The 17,081-nt window shown below is 44.3% G+C and overlaps 1 protein-coding gene across 3 annotated transcripts in view; it reads left to right on the forward strand.

Annotated features, from left to right (window-relative positions):
- The first annotated feature begins 961 nt into the window (after positions 1–961).
- Positions 962–17,081, forward strand: part of NUP214 (nucleoporin 214) — a 71,250-nt gene continuing 55,130 nt past the window's right edge. For 2 of the 3 annotated variants that reach the window (XM_044992687.1, XM_044992688.1), the window contains exons 1-12: positions 963–1,139; positions 3,564–3,759; positions 5,124–5,275; positions 6,509–6,713; positions 7,574–7,644; positions 7,992–8,055; positions 9,252–9,355; positions 9,978–10,084; positions 10,600–10,666; positions 11,295–11,421; positions 14,992–15,153; positions 16,296–16,776. In XM_044992687.1, the coding sequence (XP_044848622.1) occupies positions 1,098–1,139; positions 3,564–3,759; positions 5,124–5,275; positions 6,509–6,713; positions 7,574–7,644; positions 7,992–8,055; positions 9,252–9,355; positions 9,978–10,084; positions 10,600–10,666; positions 11,295–11,421; positions 14,992–15,153; positions 16,296–16,776 (1,778 nt within the window). In that variant the 5' untranslated portion in view covers positions 963–1,097. Of the gene's footprint in view, positions 1,140–3,563; positions 3,760–5,123; positions 5,276–6,508; positions 6,714–7,573; positions 7,645–7,991; positions 8,056–9,251; positions 9,356–9,977; positions 10,085–10,599; positions 10,667–11,294; positions 11,422–14,991; positions 15,154–16,295; positions 16,777–17,081 lie in introns of all 3 variants that reach the window. The other variant, XM_044992689.1, reaches the window with a different exon arrangement.

A 17,081-nucleotide genomic window follows, 5' to 3' on the forward strand; every position in this document is an offset into this window, starting at 1 on the left:
AAACGGGATTTATGCTGCACTCATGTTTCACTTGGAGACTGTTCGTACAGGGAATGTAGAACTCCTTTATCGTAGGTCAGTACAATCAGTTTTGAAATGCAGGAAGTGGCTCTATCCCCCTCATGCAAAGTGCTAAACTGTTATGGTAATTATGTTCAGATATAACACCCTGGCAGCATCATGTACAGCTGTTATGTACAGCTGTCTGCATACTGATTATTGCATATAGTATTGCCAAGCCTTCAAACTCATGAGTGGCTTAAAGATCATGAATTTCTTAAAACATACATCTTTGGGGTTTCTGGCCTTCTCGCTTCTGAGCCTTTAGGCTACATTTAGGCCACATACACCCCATCTCCATCCCAAACACCATGAGGGTTGGACATTTGCTTGTTGTTCTTTAAAAGAACCTGGCAGTCTTACATAATAAAGTGACTCCAGGAGCTAGGGCTTTAACTGAAACACCAAATATCACGAGAGGGGGCAACACTGGAATAACTTCTTTCTCCTGAGGTTGAGGCTGGTGATTTACTGTAAGGTGACTGATCAGGTAAGGGAAATGTTAGCCTGGAACTATGCTGCAGCCTCCTCCCAGGCTGGCTGGATCCACGGTAGGGTGACCAGGCGTGACTCCCCATATTGGAGGTATTGTCTCCTATAGGCAACTATCCACCACCCCTGAAACATAAGTGTTGTGATTTTTCACAGGTGCTGTCTGATCTCCCTCCTCACACAGGGTCTGGTTTGAATTATTCAGCGTAGCTCCTAGGAGCCCCAATAATGCAGCAAGCCCCCACTCTGCTAGACGCTGTACAAACCAATAGTTGCTGCCCAAAGAGCTGACACGCCCCCTCCCTTTAGCCACGCCCCTTCCCCTTCAAAGCTGCCGCTCCCTGGCATTAGGCCCCGCCCCTAATCTTAACCTCCCTTTACGCTTCTTTCTCCCGGCCCCAGAGGTGCTGCCATAGAGCGCTGCGGCTAGAGCGGCTCCTTAGGCCCGATGGCCGCCGGAAGCGGAAGTGTCTGTTCGGGTCCCTGCGCAGCCCGCGAGCGGGGAAGAGGAGCCGAGCGGCAGTCGCCGGGGCTGAGGCGGAGCCATGGGGGACGATATGGATGTGGTCCCCGAGCGGGAGATGAAGGTGCGGGGTTGGGGGCCCGGTGCGGAGCGTAGGGGCTGGGGGAGGAGTGGGGAGGGCGCCGGGCTGGGGCCTGGGACGGGCGAGGGGGTAGGAGGGAGCTCCGGGGGCAGGGAGCGGGGTGGGCGGGGGGGGTATGAGGGAGCTCTGGGGGCAGGGAGCGGGGGTAGGGGGGCGCCGGGCTGGGGCCTGGGACGGGAGGGGGGAACCCCTGGGGGGCGGGGGGTATGAGGGAGTTCCGGGGGCAGGGAGCGGGGGTAGGAGGGCGCCGGGCTGGGGCCTGGGACGGGCGAGGGGAACCCCAGGGGGGCGGGGGCGGGGGGGTATGAGGGAGCTCCGGGGGCAGGGAGCGGGGATAGGAGGACGCCGGGCTGGGGCCTGGTGGACCCTGGGACGGGCGGGGGGAACCCCTGGGGGACGGGGGGGTATGAGGGAGTTCCTGGGGGGAAGGAGCGGGGGTAGGAGGGCGCCGGGCTGGGGCCTGGGACGGGCGAGGGGAACCCCAGGGGGGCGGGGGGGTATGAGGGAGTTCCGGGGGCAGGGAGCGGGGGTAGGAGGGCGCCGGGCTGGGGCCTGGTGGACCCTGGGACGGGAGGGGGGAATCCCTGGGGGGTGGGGGAAGGAGGACGCCAGGGGTGGGGGGGTGGCGGCCTGTCACTCAGCTCACAGCTGTTCCCTCTTCCATCCTCTCTCGGGCCCCGTCACCCCCCTCTCCCCTAGATGAGTGGAGCCCTGTGCCCTGGAACTGGGACCCCGGGTTGCCGGGGCCCATGTTACTCGCGAGCTCCTTTCCAGGCAGGAGCTAAACCAGCTTCCCTTGTAGAGCTTGGTAGCGAGGCTAGTTATTCTGGTGACACGCTGTGTAGCGGTTGCTTCCTCAGTTTTCCACTCCTGGGGGTATCGACTTAGTAAAGTGCCTAAATACAGATACAGGCATCTAAGTGCCTAAGGGAGGGGGACCCCTAAATAAGTGGCCTGTTTTTTTGGAGAGGTGGGGGGTAGCCACAAGTGCCTTTTACATCAGCAGGTGCTAGGGTGACCAGATAGCAAGTATGAAAAAGTGGGATGGGAGTAATAGGCATCTATGTAAGACAAAGCCCCGAATAGTAGGACTGTCCCTATAAAATCAGGACATCTGGTCATCCCGGTGAGTGGTCAGTACCCTCCTTCCCCAATCAGGCAGTTTGTTTAGGAGCCTAATGTTAGGCACCACCATTACATTTTAAAACATTGGTTTGTGTGTGTTTTTGTGTCAACCTATTGACTTGGAGAGTGAAACTGCATAGTAATAATGTTACCATTAAGTTCTCAATCCAGTCAATCAGCATTTATATGTAGCTTTAAAATTTTGTGGTTTATAATTGCCCTTTTTCCTATTTTTCTGTTTCCTGTGATGCAAAAGCCCTATGCAGACAATAGGGGGAGTGATTATATGCAAACTACTGCTAAATACACAAAATAAACATTCAAGGGGGAGAGGGAAGATGGAGGGGGATTTTTTTCCCATTGTTTTGGGTATAGCTATCGTGTTACTACAATAGCAGGTAAAAATATATTCAGACACATATACCACTTTTAAGTTGACCATGTCCCTTAACTGTCACTCTGATGACTGTACTAGCCATGATGCACAGGTTTTTTGTTTTTTTTCCCCAAATGGAAAATTTTGTGCTACCTTCTAGGAATGTCTTCATGTTTTCCAAATGCTGCCAATTAGTGCCAAGTATATTAAGGATTATCAAACTTTTGGGAAAAAAAATACCTGTCAGGAATTAAAATGGTGACTTCCTAATTTATTTTGTAAACAGTGAAAAGAAGTGGTCCATTTTAGGACACCTGATAGAAAAATACCTTTAAAAAGATGCTTGAAAATAACTTGGTGCTCAGGCTGTAAAGCAGAAAAAGTGAAGAAGAAATGATTTAGTATTTAGACCTCCCTGAGAGAGATTTCAATATCATGTTGAAAAGGCACCTGTTACAGCTTGTGGTGAAAGTGTTTCATGAGATTAATAACAGCCTTCCTATTCTGCATTATTTATCTTGTCAATATTAAATGTGCTGTGTGAAGTCCTTGGCCCATCTGTTTATAGATAATTCATGGAACTACCCCTATCACTCTCTCTGTTTTATTTTAAAAAATCTGGAAGTGATTGTAACCAATGATTTTTCCTTGGGTCAACTTTAGGGTCAATATTTTTGTCATTGTGGTGTGTAAACTATTCGAAATAATTTTCAGGAGCTCGTGGTTTGGCAACCATGTGGGAAGTAACAATTGAGAGGTTTTATGTGTAGTAGTGGGAAAGTGTAAAGTGCTTTTTAATAAGTTCAGTTTCTCCAGGGTGTAAGTGAAACTCAGTTTTCTGTCCTCTTCCCCACCCCACGTATATACAACTAGAATTGCTTTTTAACTCTATTATTTTATAACAGGATTTTCAGTTCAGAGCATTGAAGAAGGTCCGAATATTTGATGCTCCTGAGGAACTCCCTAAAGAGCGTTCCAGTCTCCTTGCCATTTCGAACAAATATGGACTAGTCTTTGCTGGTGGAGCAACTGGCCTGCAGATCTTTCACACTAAAGATCTTCTCATGCAGAATCAAGCAGGAGAAGATCGCAATAAAATTGGTAAGCTTTTTTTTATTACTATACAGCGAAGAGAGCTGCATTTGGAAGGTCTATGACATAGTTGATTAGTCTACTCGTGCCACGTTCCATTTGATACCGGCTTGGCTGTGGTGATCCATGAATTTGTGACTACCAGGCTTCATTATTTGAATGTTATACCTAGGAATGAGACAACATATGCTGATGCAACTCCAGCTGATACAAGATGCAGCAGTTGTCTGCTTTGCAATATAAATTGCTGTGAACGTGTTATCAGGATACCATACTCTCTGCACAGGCTCTCCATTGAATACATTCCTGTTCAGTTTTTCCTTCTTGACATTCAAAGTCCTCCATGGGATTGGCTTTAGCTACTGGAGAGAGTGCTGTTTTGTTCACAACCATGATAGCCTACAGCTGTCACAGGAGATCAGGACAATAGTGAACCTGTGAACTCACTTAAGGAGGCTTGTGAGAGCAGGAGATTGTGGAACTCTCTCCAGTAGAAGAGACGAGTCATCATAAAACTACTGCTTTCAGACCTCCAGTGCAAAAGTAATTTTTTCAATTTAACGTTCTCTCAGTAACTTCTTCATAAATTACCGAACACACCCTCTTGCTCATGTAAACAAACAAACCTATAAATCCATCAAGCTGTTTTTCCTTAGAGGCTGGGAAGAAAGAGAGGTGGTTGTTAGTATCTGAATGTCTCCCGAGTAATACAATTGTGATGTGCGCCATATAAGTACTTTCTTTCACCTGAGAAGCGTTACCAGACTCGTACCTCTGACAGTTGATATTCACAGGAATTCAGGGATTGCCTGGCTATATCAAATCAAATCATCCATCTAATCCAGTATCCTGTCTCTGATAAAGGTCAGGACCGGATGCTGTAAGGAAAATAGTCTTCATCTCACTTCTGTGATTCTGATGCTGTATCTTAGCCTCAAAAGTAATGAGACTTGCTGGGATATTATCCATCAAATTTAAAAAAACTGTCATGAGTGCTATTTGATCTGTGCTATATGACCCTTCCAGTAATTTGTGTATTAAAATTTACAACCAACTAGGTGCAAGTCTCAGCCTCTTCCGTTTTAGGGCAGTCCACATGCCAGGATCCAGAACAAGGAAATTCCTCAAAAACCTGTAATTAGAACTGTCCCTCTTCAAGATAGTTAAGCATCCAAAAGATTATTCAGACTTAACTTATGGAAAGTGGAGTACATGTCTCTACGCCTCCCTTAGAACTAGTCTGCAGTGTTTAGGTTACCAGGTGGCATCTGTATTTACTTAATAATTCTGCTTAAAATGACCACTTACTGTTGACTGTTTTCTAAGAGTGACCACTCCATACTTTCCCTCTTCCATTTTCTTTTGTTTTTAAGTTGAAAATGTTCAAAGTATATTGGTTCCTATGAAGTTTCCTGTGCATCACCTGGCTCTGAGCTGTGATAACCTCACACTGTCTGTTTGCATGACATCCAGTGAGTTTGGTTCCTTCATTGGCTTTTTTGACGTCCGCACGTTCTCAAATCAGGTAAGGTACTTGCAAACAGATGTACAAATTTCACCTTGAAAGGAAGCATTTGATGATAGAAAGGGGATATCTCAAAATGTTTTCCTGGGTGTCCACAGTAGAGTATGCTTTGTACACAAAACTGTGAGCTTTATTCAATAACTTTTCAATTAAAATCTGCTTTAGTTTCCCCACCTGTAAAATGAGGTTATTTTCCTACCTCACGGGGCTGTTGTGAGGATCTCACAACCGATGTTCAAACAGCCTTGTGAAGAAGAAAAGTGCCAAATATTAATACTGCCGCCTCTGACTTGGAATGTGGTAATTTAAGCTCATGCTTGTATGCTAGCCCTGTCAGCTATGCTAAGCAGTGTTTGTGATTGTCCCTCTCTGCTATTGCACTCTCCGATATTGTGTAGCTGTAACCTCTCCCTGAATAAGGCACATGTTGAAAGAAAAGATGAAAACATTATCCAGAAAATATTGTACTGCAGTAGTGTAAGAAAATGACTTATGTGGAACTATTGAACAAGGCCAAAATGACAGTTTGTATAGTTTACTTCTTGCTTTGCATCAAGTATCATGGGCTTGCATGTTAGCATGCTGAAGACTGAACTTTAGTATTGACTGTGAGCCCCCAATACAGGGAGCAGTATTTCCACGGCTGCTCTACTGGCTTTTAAAAGGGCATTATCAGGTTGTTTAGGTCCAAATATATATTAAAAACAAAAAACAAAAAAAACCCTCTCTACTGTTAGATGCTAGAAACAGTGACAGTATTTGATCTTGTGCAGCACTGAACATACTTAAATATGAATCCCTTTTCAGTGACATTTTTTAATATTCTGGCATAAACAATGTGCTTGTACGTTTACACATTCCTCTCAGTGTTTGCAACCCAGCCACTGCAGCACTATAGAATGGGAAAGGGAAACTGACAAGAAACCAATAATGAAACTAATTCCTGCCCAAATGGCGGAAAAAATAAACTAGATTTTTTAAATTTTTAGTCATCTGGAGAAATTAACATGACACAAGGAAATAATTTTGTAATAAATACGTAACTTTGAACCTAAACATGTCGCTTTACCTTGCCTTAAGTCTTGGTTTGTGTGCTGTAGCAGTCAGTGTTTTTTCCTACATCGCAATCGTTACAGTACAGCTGGGCCAAATAGTTATGGATTGAGAGTTTGGGAGAACTTGTTTGCACACTGAATTTATGGGCTAAGGCATTCATTTATTTTCTCTTAAAAGGCTAAACAGCAGAAACGTCCATTTGCTTATCATAAACTGGCCAAAGACTCGGGCAGCATGGCAATGGTCTGTGATCTGAAGTGGAACCCTGCTAGCCCCTCCATGGTCGCTGTCTGTCTGTCCGATGGTAGTATCTCTGTCCTGCAGGTCACAGAGTCTGTGAAAGTGTGTGCCACTCTTCCTTCCTCGGTGGCTGTTACATCAGGTGAGTGACACAACTCTGGCTTAGTGATAATTCGTAAAGTTGGAAGATGCCGTAAAGTGTGTGGAAGTGTAGCTGTCACTAGAGAGACAGGCTTATTTGCCTTTACAGCAATTTTAAAATTTTTTCCCGGGGAGCAAATGGAGTTAAACTTAATAGAACTTAATTATATTCCAGTAGAGGTTTTCTAAAAAAAAATTTCATGACCTTCTTGAGCAGCCCACTTTGAGAATTAGAGCTAAATGTTTCTGGCAAAAGGTTACATTGTATCAGGCCTTCAGTATCACTTGAAGGAAAGGTGCAGTATTACAGGTAAAATAGAATTGTTTCCCTGCATTTTTCAATTACATCAGTGCTTGAGGAACTTGGTCTTCTGTGATGTGGAGTGCAAGCAAGCGGAACTGGTGTTTTGCAAGTATTCTCCAGACTTCTAGTCCAGGTGAGGCCTGGTTCAAACACACGTTGCACTGGTTTTACAAAAAGTGTGATTTTTTTTTTTAACTGACTTAGTTAAATGGGTGCAACTCTGTGGCTTGTCTTAAATCACAGGATTTTCTCCAGTTTAAGCCAGTGCAAGTTTGTGTGTAGCCAGACTCCAAGGCAGATGTGCAGAAAGTTAAGCATTGCTAAAATTTTAATTAATCTGAGCCATGGAGCCTCTATGGACTCATCTTTCTGCATTGCCGTATGGTGATGAAAGTCCATGGAATCCACAAGAGAGGACAACTTCAGTAGGATTGGCTGCTTGGCTCAGGTTTGAGTGGTATTTAGTTCACTGATGCTGTCACTGGGAAATACCGAAGTGTTTTAATTCTTCCACTGCCATTCTATTTTGTGCTGATAAAACCCTCTTGTTTACTTAGTGTGCTGGAGCCCCAAGGGAAAGCAACTGGCTGTAGGGAAACAAAATGGCACTGTGGTCCAGTATCTGCCTGTAAGTGTGTGTTTGCAGTAATTCATTATGTTTCGTTTTACTGACTTCTAATTAGGCTTAATTTTGCCTTTCATCAGCATGTGGCTGTTGAAATTGGGAGCATAGTACAGTGCCTTTGATGTGAAAACTTTCCAAGCACATCAAAAACATTAAGCATCTCAATCTGCCTTTGAGAGAGGTATTGGGACTTCTGCTGCTGCTGCTGAAATGCAAGGGTCTCCGAGGAGGAATGTGGAAGCTGTTAAAAAGGACCTGTAGCACCCTAAAAACAACTCTTTAGGATCTGCTAAACTCCTGATGGGGGTTGTTGGTGTTCTTATTTCTGAAAGAGGAATTTTTTCTTCCAGAGCCTACAGGAGAAAAAAGTAATTCCCTGTCCTCCGTTTTATGACTCAGATAATCCTGTTAAAGGTACAGTATTCCTTTTTTATCTTTTCGTCCATTGACGTCTCTTTATGTTGATTCTTGTTGGTGCTAAGGTACTTAAGGATGTGCCAGTGTTTCTGCCAGACATCTCTTTTGAGGGGAGGGGTTAATTTGGTAATAAAAACTGCCTCCAGGCCAAAAATTAATATACAAGGTCTTGTTTTAGTTGGACATTCATATGTAGAAATAAGGCATGAACTTTTTTAACAGTGAGAATAATTAACCATTGGAACAACTCAGAAAAGGTTGTGGTGGATTTGCCATCACTGAAAATTTTTAAGTCAAGATTGACTGTTTTTCTAAAAGAGAGATGCTCTAGGTCAAACAGGAATTAATTCAGGGAAGTCCCATGATCTGTTATACAAGAGGTCAGACTAGCTAATCACAATGGTGTCTTCTGGTATCATTCTATGAATATTCAAACATTTAAAAAACTATTAAATGTGTTTTTTTTAAATGAATACAAGCTGCTTTTTTTTTTATGCACATGCAAAATAATTAAAATATTAAGATAAATTTGAGTGATCTGCCTTAATGGTGTGGGGGGAGGAGGGGAGCAGCTCCTGTGCATATCTAGGGTTTCTAAGATGTGCATTATGTCTGTGTGCGATGACGACTTTTAAGATAGACTGTGCTTTCCAAAGGCTGCAATTACATTTTGCCATGGAGACTTCCAGACACTTCATGAGAGAATTGACCTCTTTTTTATTAATAATTTTCATTTATTTCATAATAAAATTCAAACCACCACTACAAAATTACATTCAGAACTTTCTAATACTGATGCAAATGCAGAAAATTTAGAGTTAAGGCTTCAACTCCATCGTTCGAGGTGTTCAGTGTGCGAAGACAGTGATGTGTTCTTGCCCACAGTGTACCAAGGCACAGTAGGCTGGCCCAGGTACATGCTTCAGCTTTGTTTTTGAATTTCATCGCATCAAGTTGGTCTCCTAATGTCACTCAAACACTTCATGTATTTTGTCTGCTAGATGATATGTAGTTGGCTAGGTAGTGCATTAGAAGTTGTCTTCATGCTACCGCAGAGGTGTAAACCATCCCTATGAGATTTACAATATCGCAGTAACATTCGAGTTTGGTTTTAGTTGCACATAGTACACAACATCCAAGGAAGTGCTCCTTTTAAGATGTCTCTGGATGATGATGATTCATTTTCCTTCCAGTCCTGGATGTGCTTTGGGTTGGCACCTATGTCTTCACTATAGTTTACGCAGCTGCTGATGGGACCTTGGAAACATCCCCAGAGGTGGTGATGGCTGTATTGCCTGTAAGTGCTAGGAACTTTATTTTTCTCATTTTAAGAATTTTATGCTAATGAATGTGATGGTAACACTGTCTGTTCTTCTGACCTGCTTATTAGTATAGTATGTTCTTTTTATTGTTCTCATTAGCATCAGATAGAGGTTCCAGTATCAAACTCAATTCTGAAGTTTAATGGCAAAAAATTGAAGTAGGGTCCAATTTGGAATAAATCAGTATCCCATTTTCTATTGAGATTACACTGTGGCAGACCTTTTGAGGTCTCCAAGTTAATAAGACTTAAGTCCTGGGTATCAGGTGCTCTGAAAGGTAACCTTGATGATTTATCACATATATGTGGGCTAGCCAGACTGCTTTTTTTGTTGTTGTTGTAACCTGCTGCTGTACGCGATACCAAATTGTACCCTCCCAGGACTGTTTGTGTATAGTGATGCACACGTGCACTCCTGATTGCTCCTGTGCAGTTTACACAGTTGGACCAGATTAACTTTGTAATGATCTGGGCATATTTCTAAGAAATGTAATGTAATTATATTGTCCAGATATGCCCATTTGTATGAGAAGCTGACTTAACTTGCTTTAATGGAAGCTAAATCGAATGTCGATTTCTGTTCCTCCGGTCTCTGCAGAAAAAGGAAGAGAAACGGCCGGAGAAGTTTGTGAATTTCATGGAGCCTTGCTATGGTAGCTGCACCGAGCGACAGCATCATTACTTTCTCAACTATGTTGAGGAGTGGTGAGTGTAGAGACCTATGACCAAGTCTGCAGATCTTTATACATATACATAACAAACTATCCATTTCTCTGTTTTTGGGTGGTAAAATAAATGCACAAAGGTTTTTAGTCATGTGCTTTCCACTAAGAATGAACCTTTATGCTTTAAGTGGTGCATGGCTTTTAGATTTTTCTGTTCACAGGTCTGTGTGAAGCTGTTATGCCCTGTTTGTTAAACTATTTATTTCTGTTCCATCACAAATCGCTTAGAATAATGATGGTGCATGAGTATCTTATATCATCAACTCTGACAAAGAAACTGACGCCCTGACTGCTAATGACACCTGTTTAGAATGGTGAAGAGTTCACTGTATTTCTCCCCTGTCTTTTACCACTTGAGCGTGATAAATCAGTTTCATTCTTGATTCATAAGGCGTGCCATAAGTATTTGGGATGCCTTTTACAATAGTACGGGCTGAGGAACTCTGTGTTGTCATCATATTTGGACTTAACTCTGTTTTGGTTCTGTACTTGAAGGGATCTAGTCCTGGCAGCTTCAGCAGCTTCCACAGAAGTCAGCATTCTCTCTAGACAAGCGGACCAGGTAATCTTCCTTTCTGCTGCACTTGACCAAATGTATCTTTTCCAGGAAAATTATCTGGATATCAAGATCTGAGGGCTAGAGAATGCTTATCTCAGAGTTTACCCATTTGATATACATAGAATTTTAAGACGAAAGGAAATTTTTATTACATCCTTTCCTTGCTTATGAGCCAGAGAGTTTTTAGTAACCAGAAAGTAGACGACTGAACTGAAGCATAGCAGGTAATGAGCAAAGTGCCAAAGGGCTGCGTTGCATCAGTGGCTTGGTGCCAGTTTAACATCCTGAATCACTTTTTACCATGGTGACTTGAGTCTTGCTGAGCTCATTAGTCTAACTTACATTTTCTGGGATAAGTTCACTTTAAGATTCAAGTACCACATGTAAGAGTCACCCAGGAATTTGTGAAGGTTTTTGATATTTGTAGGATTTTGTTTTTAACCTGGAAAATGTTGACAGATATAGCCCATCTTGTTCCTATCTATTCTTGCTAAATCTTTGGCTAACATTCCAAAGCCAGGCTATCCACAATTCATGTGCAACGTATTTGTGCTTTCCTGCAGCTTGTTCCCAGTGTGAGTGAGTGTGCTGAAAATCACAGAACAGAAGCAAAAATATTTTTTCTTTCCAGAACAACTGGGAATCGTGGGTCCTAGAAGATTCCAGCAGAGCAGAACTTCCTGTGACAGATAAGAATGATGACACCTTACCAGTAGGTGTTGCCATAGATTACACCAGTAACATGCCAATACCTATCAGTAAGTCTTGTCTGCTTGTTTTGTTTACTGGGGAATACTATTAATAATAGCAACTCAGATATCTTTTGGGGAGTGGCAGGGTGATAAGAACGGCCATACTGAGTCAGACCAAAGGTCCATCTTAGCCCAGTGTCCTGTCTTCTGACAGTGGCCATACCAGATGCCCCAGAGGGAATGAAAAGAACGGATAATCATCGAATGATCTATCCCCTGTTGCCCATTCCCAGCTTCAGGCAGACAGAGGCTAGCGACACCATCCCTGCCCATCCTGTCTAATAGCCATTGATGGGCCTTTCCTCCATGAACTTATCTAGTTCTTTTTTGAACCCTTTTTTGATCTAAAGGAAAAGCAGGCTAATTCCATAACCAGGAAAATGCATGGTTCGTAAATGCCTAGGGATCAGCTCTGCATTAAAGCAAAAGGCCTGACCTGGCTTTGTACCCTACTATGCTCTACATGCAGCCAGTTACATTATTGCTATAGCTTCTGCTCTGCCTAAAGGTTCGTCAGCTTCTGTCTCTGACAAGGTGCTTTGAAGATATAATGGCACTACTTGGAGGGATTTTGAAAACTCTCCCTCCGAGCACAGAGCGAGACTGAAATGGAGGAGCCTTTGGGCAGAGCAGAAGGTAGGGACAAGCTGCATGTAGGGAGCACAGCAGGATGCCAGTTAACTGAGAACAGCAGTAGCCTTTATTGTAGCAACAGGCTACGGTACGCAATTTGTGTTTTAATGCAGAATTGGATCTGAAACTTTGTGTGTTAATCCAGACACTTTTATTGGATTAAGGAATCTACTGGAGCAGCTTCTTTAGGTCCTTGTCTCTTGTCTCAGGATTCAGCTGATCTCTTCAGAGAAATCCAGTGCTACATATTCCAGACCCTCCCCACTTAACCCAATCAGCTCCTTTTTGGCTGCACTTAGTCTTGCTTTATCCACTCTCTGACACTTCCTGGGAGTCAACCCTAGGGAGATGCAGGGTTCAGGATGAATCAGCCTGTATGTGCCCCCCATGGAGCGTGCTGGGTCTCCCCTGGGGTGGGAGGATGGGGCAGGGGGTGGGCTCCTGCAGGCGATGGGGCTCCAGCTGCTCCGCGGAGCGTGGGCCAAGGAGGGTTACCTGGAGCAAGGCCGACCCAGCCTGGCCTAGGACCCCACACTCCCTGGCCTCTGCATTTGAATAATGGTGGGGCTGGGGTGGGCGCACGGGGCGGGTGAGCTACGTGCGCAGCACTGTCCTGCCAGCGCTGCCCCGGGCCCGGCAGGGGCCCAAGAGTCCAGGGGGGCAGCGGGGGCCGTGCGATCTGTGTGCAGGTGCCACGGGGGAGCCCAGCTCTCTGCGTGGCAGCCAGAAACCCCTGACCTGGGCCTACCAAGGCCCCCTCCCCTCCCCCAGGTATGAGCCACTGGGTGGAAGGCGAGGCCAGACACACCAGCTGCCTCCTGCTCGCTGGCTGCCTTTGCCTGCTGTGCTCACGGCAGAGAGCTGCTGTCCTCACCCCATCTGACACCGTGATGTCGAAGCACGGGGCTCGGAGCGGTCGCCATGATTCACCCTACCCAATGGACGGCTCTGCCAGGAGTACCCAGAGTTGGGAGGGACCTCGCTACCACCTTCCTATAGCATGAGGAAGCCTTGTCTGTGCCTGCTGGGGGCAGCTCCCCAATTCCACCAGCTGCAGACAATACAAGTGCTCCCCTCTAGGTATACAGGTTAGCGATGGGCATGCTCCAACCACCGAGCTCTCCAAGTGTCTCCTTGGAGTGTCCAGCCCCAATTCACTGGATATTCACAAATTCGCTGCTTCCAAAGAAACAGTGCACTCCAGCTTCAGTTTCACCTTGGATCACTGCTCCACTTAACACTTAGATGTGTTTCTACTGAAATCAAGTATAAGTTTATTTGACAATGAATAGATATTCAAGAGATAGCAAGTAGAACTATTGGAAGCAAATGGTTACATATAAAATAAATCATAGTACGTATTCTAGAGCATAGACTTAATTAACAAGATATACTCTCATGTCTAATAAAGTATTGCTCGTCAGTGCTCTTACAGCCAGACTGGCAGTGACCCCTTTTTCATGAGACACAACAGGCTGCCAGTTTTCCTCCTCTGAAGGATCCTGTGTATTTCTTCGTATTCTGATATAACAGACTAATCCTTTGATCTTAGTCATAAATAAGACACCCCCCTGCTAATTGTTTTGTTGTGGATTTTGCAATCTTTCAACTGATATCTGGCTCAGTATGCAAATAGGCATTGATTGTGAGGCGTGCAACACAATACTCGTGGTGAGGCAGAGAGATAAGCATTTGTTACCTCCTGTCTGAAAGGAACACGTCCAAGGCATGTTGCCTCCTGGTGAACCTGCCTTAACTCCTGTTAAGAACATAATTCTTAGTACAGATGCATAATTTCTTAAATATTATCCATTGATATGCTTTGCAATGATTATGACGACCAAAGATTTCTGGGTTTTTGGTTGAGATCTCATATGCTGCCCTTTCAGGAACTACTGTGGGGGTCCCTGTAAAAACCTGTGCAACCCCTGTGCCCTCTGCCACTTAAAACCAAGGAACACCCCCCCGGGCCACATACCCTCAATAGGTGGTTTTTTTTGTATGAAACCCTAGTCTGTAGTGGACATGTTTCCATGGGGAAAAGACTTTCCCCAGCAGGGTCTCAGTGAGGTGTTAATAGGAGAAAGAATAGTGTCTTGGGAAGTCAGAGGAATGTGCAGCCATAAACCAGACGAAAAACAATCATAGAGGTTTCTGTGTCCTAGATCTGAGTGTTTAATATCAATAGGGAGCATAAAAAAAACCTGTTACAAGAAATTTTTAAAAGATCTGACAAGCAGTTTGGGGCCCAGATTTTAACCTTACTGAAAACATTTGAATCAGCACAGACTCTAAAAACAAATCCTTAGTTTCAAGAAGCCCAGATATTTCATGTCTGAGGCTTAGACCGCTAAGCTGTCCTCTCCAGAGGGGTGTGTATTTAATGTTGACATTATTTTTAAAATGTTGCATGGCATTTTAGTTGTACATTTTTACAAAGATGAAAGAAGACATGTTCCTGGCTCAGGAGAACTTAGTCTTGGGCAAGACACAGGACAGATATGGGGATTACTGAGAAGTGAGAGGGAGTTTTATGGGTTGTGGGGAGGAGAGAATAGGCTTTTGGGGAGTGAAGACAAGAGGACTGTTCCAAACATAAGGAACTGCATAATAAAAGGTATGATGCAAGAATTACTGGGTAAATTTTATGCTCTGTGTTAAGCAGCAGGTCACACTCGATAATCATGGTGGTCCCTTCTGGCCTTAAAATCTATTGATTTAGAAAACTGTGAAGTCAAGAAAGAGAGACTAATGGAGTAGAGGGATTGGGGCAATTGTAGGGGAAGATGAGAACAAAGATATGCACAGCCTTGTAGGCAAGAATAAGTAGCTTTGATGTGAGATGGTAAGGAAGTCAAATATGAGGGATTTGGGGTGATGTTGGTTGCAATGAAGGCAGGTGACTTTGACAGTGTCATTAGCATGCTGTGTGGTCTTTTGCAGGTGATGAGAAGACCCTCCCTCCAGCTCCAGTTCTGATATTGCTCTCTACGGATGGAGTGCTATGTCCATTTTACATGATCAATCAAAACCCAGGTGTCAGATCGCTCATAGTGACCCCAGAGCCACTGTCAATAGAAGGGGATAGAGCACCAAAATCAGCAGGTGGGTGCTCCCATGTGTGGGAAAAAGGCTTTTGCTTTAATTTGTGGCACTTTGAAGTACTTAGCTGTTAAGCTTGCTATCCAGGTAGTTGGAGGGTGACCACCAGGAGGCTTTTGTGGAATAAAACAAGCCTGTGCCCCAGCATATAGAGCGAAGGAAGCAGCTCATGATGTTTCCATGCTCAAGGTTCCATTCCACCAGCTGTGTGAATGTGCATAGCACTCACTAGTCCTGGTGAAGGAACCCAAAGCATTTCTCAAAGTGTACACTTATACCCAGTCACTTTTGGGGTACAGGGCTGCAACTATATGGCAAACCAACTGCTATAACCTGTGTCTTTCAAGAAGGCATCTTGGGCACTCTCGTTGTGGTGTTGTGTATCATTTGTGTTGCAATAGTACCTAGGACCGCCTCAGTCATGGGTCCCGTTGTGCTAGGTGCTGTACAAACACAGAACAAAAAGAGTGCCTGTCCTAAAGAACTTTTGTGTTCTTCCCATATGTTGTTTCTGCATGGGGCCATGACGTGCATTAGATGCTTTGTTTGTGATTGTGAGGTCTCGGATCAACTGCAACGATAGCATTGGAAAACTGGTGGGAAGTAAATAGTCTTAATAGGCATGTTGAGCATATTACAGTGTGTGTAAAATGTAGATTAGGGGGCTCCTTGTGCCAGCCTGGGCAGATTAATTCATTCTGTTTCACTTCCCTGTATACATGGAGTGATGTTTCAGTGCAAAGCTACCTGTTTCTTCTTTAAATCTAAACATTTGCTTTTACCACTTGGAACAGAACACTTAGCTTGGCATTGTGCTTCTCGTTGCATCCACAGTAGACTTGTGCACTGGCTGGGATGAAACAAACCACGTCAAAACTAATGGAGGAATGGTGAAGCCTTTTCACTGGAAATTCCAGACTAAATTAATTCAGAATGGCTTGGGGAAATGATAGTATCGAGCAGGTCTTGGGCTTTGTCCATTCAATATCTCAGCGGTTTGACTTGGAGACTGAAACACCCTTTTCCTCCCTGTCATTTCGTGGTGATGTCAGTCTCAGTAGTGTGATTGACTTTTACTGTCCACTTGCAATACTTCCTTCCTTTAATGATAGAATATTAACTTGGTCCAATTTGTTTTTGTCCAGGAAGTTCTGCCACAACCCCGACCACCCCTCCTGCTCCTTCAAAGTTTGAAACTGCACCAGTTGTCACTCCTGCCTCAGCGCCATCTCTTGCTTCTGCATCTTCAGCCTCTAGTCTGCTTTCTGCTGGTGGTGGAGCAGCCACTTTTTCCTTTACATCTTCAGCTGTAAAGACATCCGGCTCTATGTCTGGAGACCCCCCACCATATCCCTTTGCATCAGATGTTTCCAAGCAAGCTCTGGGCTCCAGTCTAACTGGAGCAGCTGCATTCTCTTTCTCTTCTGTTTCTTCCAAAGCTTCAGTGACTCCTTCCCCCGCTGCAGGCCCCATGCCAGCTACAGCCAACTCCTTCTCTTTTGGATCTACAAATTTTAAACCAACTACAGACAACGCACCTATGCCACCATTGTCTACCACACCTGCCGGACTGAAACCATGTTTCACCCCTACAGCATCTACTGTCAAAGTAAACCTAAGTGAGAAGTAAGTACATGCTGATGGCTTATGTAAAGGGTGGGCAATGGTTAAACCAGTTTGGGAACGTGTAACATATAGTGATATTTACTAAGATCAAACAGCTATTTCCAGTTTGTGATTTTTTTCTAAGGGGGTCCTCTATGCTCCAGCTGGAGTTCTGAGGAACGCCTTCTCTACCCAAGGCTTTGTCATAGGTACGAGGTTGGAATAGTGAAGTTGTCATAGGTTGTATTTATAAAGCAGCAAAACTAGCAAGCTGGGGCTGTGCAATATACCTAGTGCTTTATCTTAATCTTGTCTCTTGGCTTTTG

The sequence above is a fragment of the Mauremys mutica genome, chromosome 18 (genome assembly GCF_020497125.1).
Source record: "Mauremys mutica isolate MM-2020 ecotype Southern chromosome 18, ASM2049712v1, whole genome shotgun sequence".
NCBI classification, from domain to species: domain Eukaryota; kingdom Metazoa; phylum Chordata; order Testudines; family Geoemydidae; genus Mauremys; species Mauremys mutica.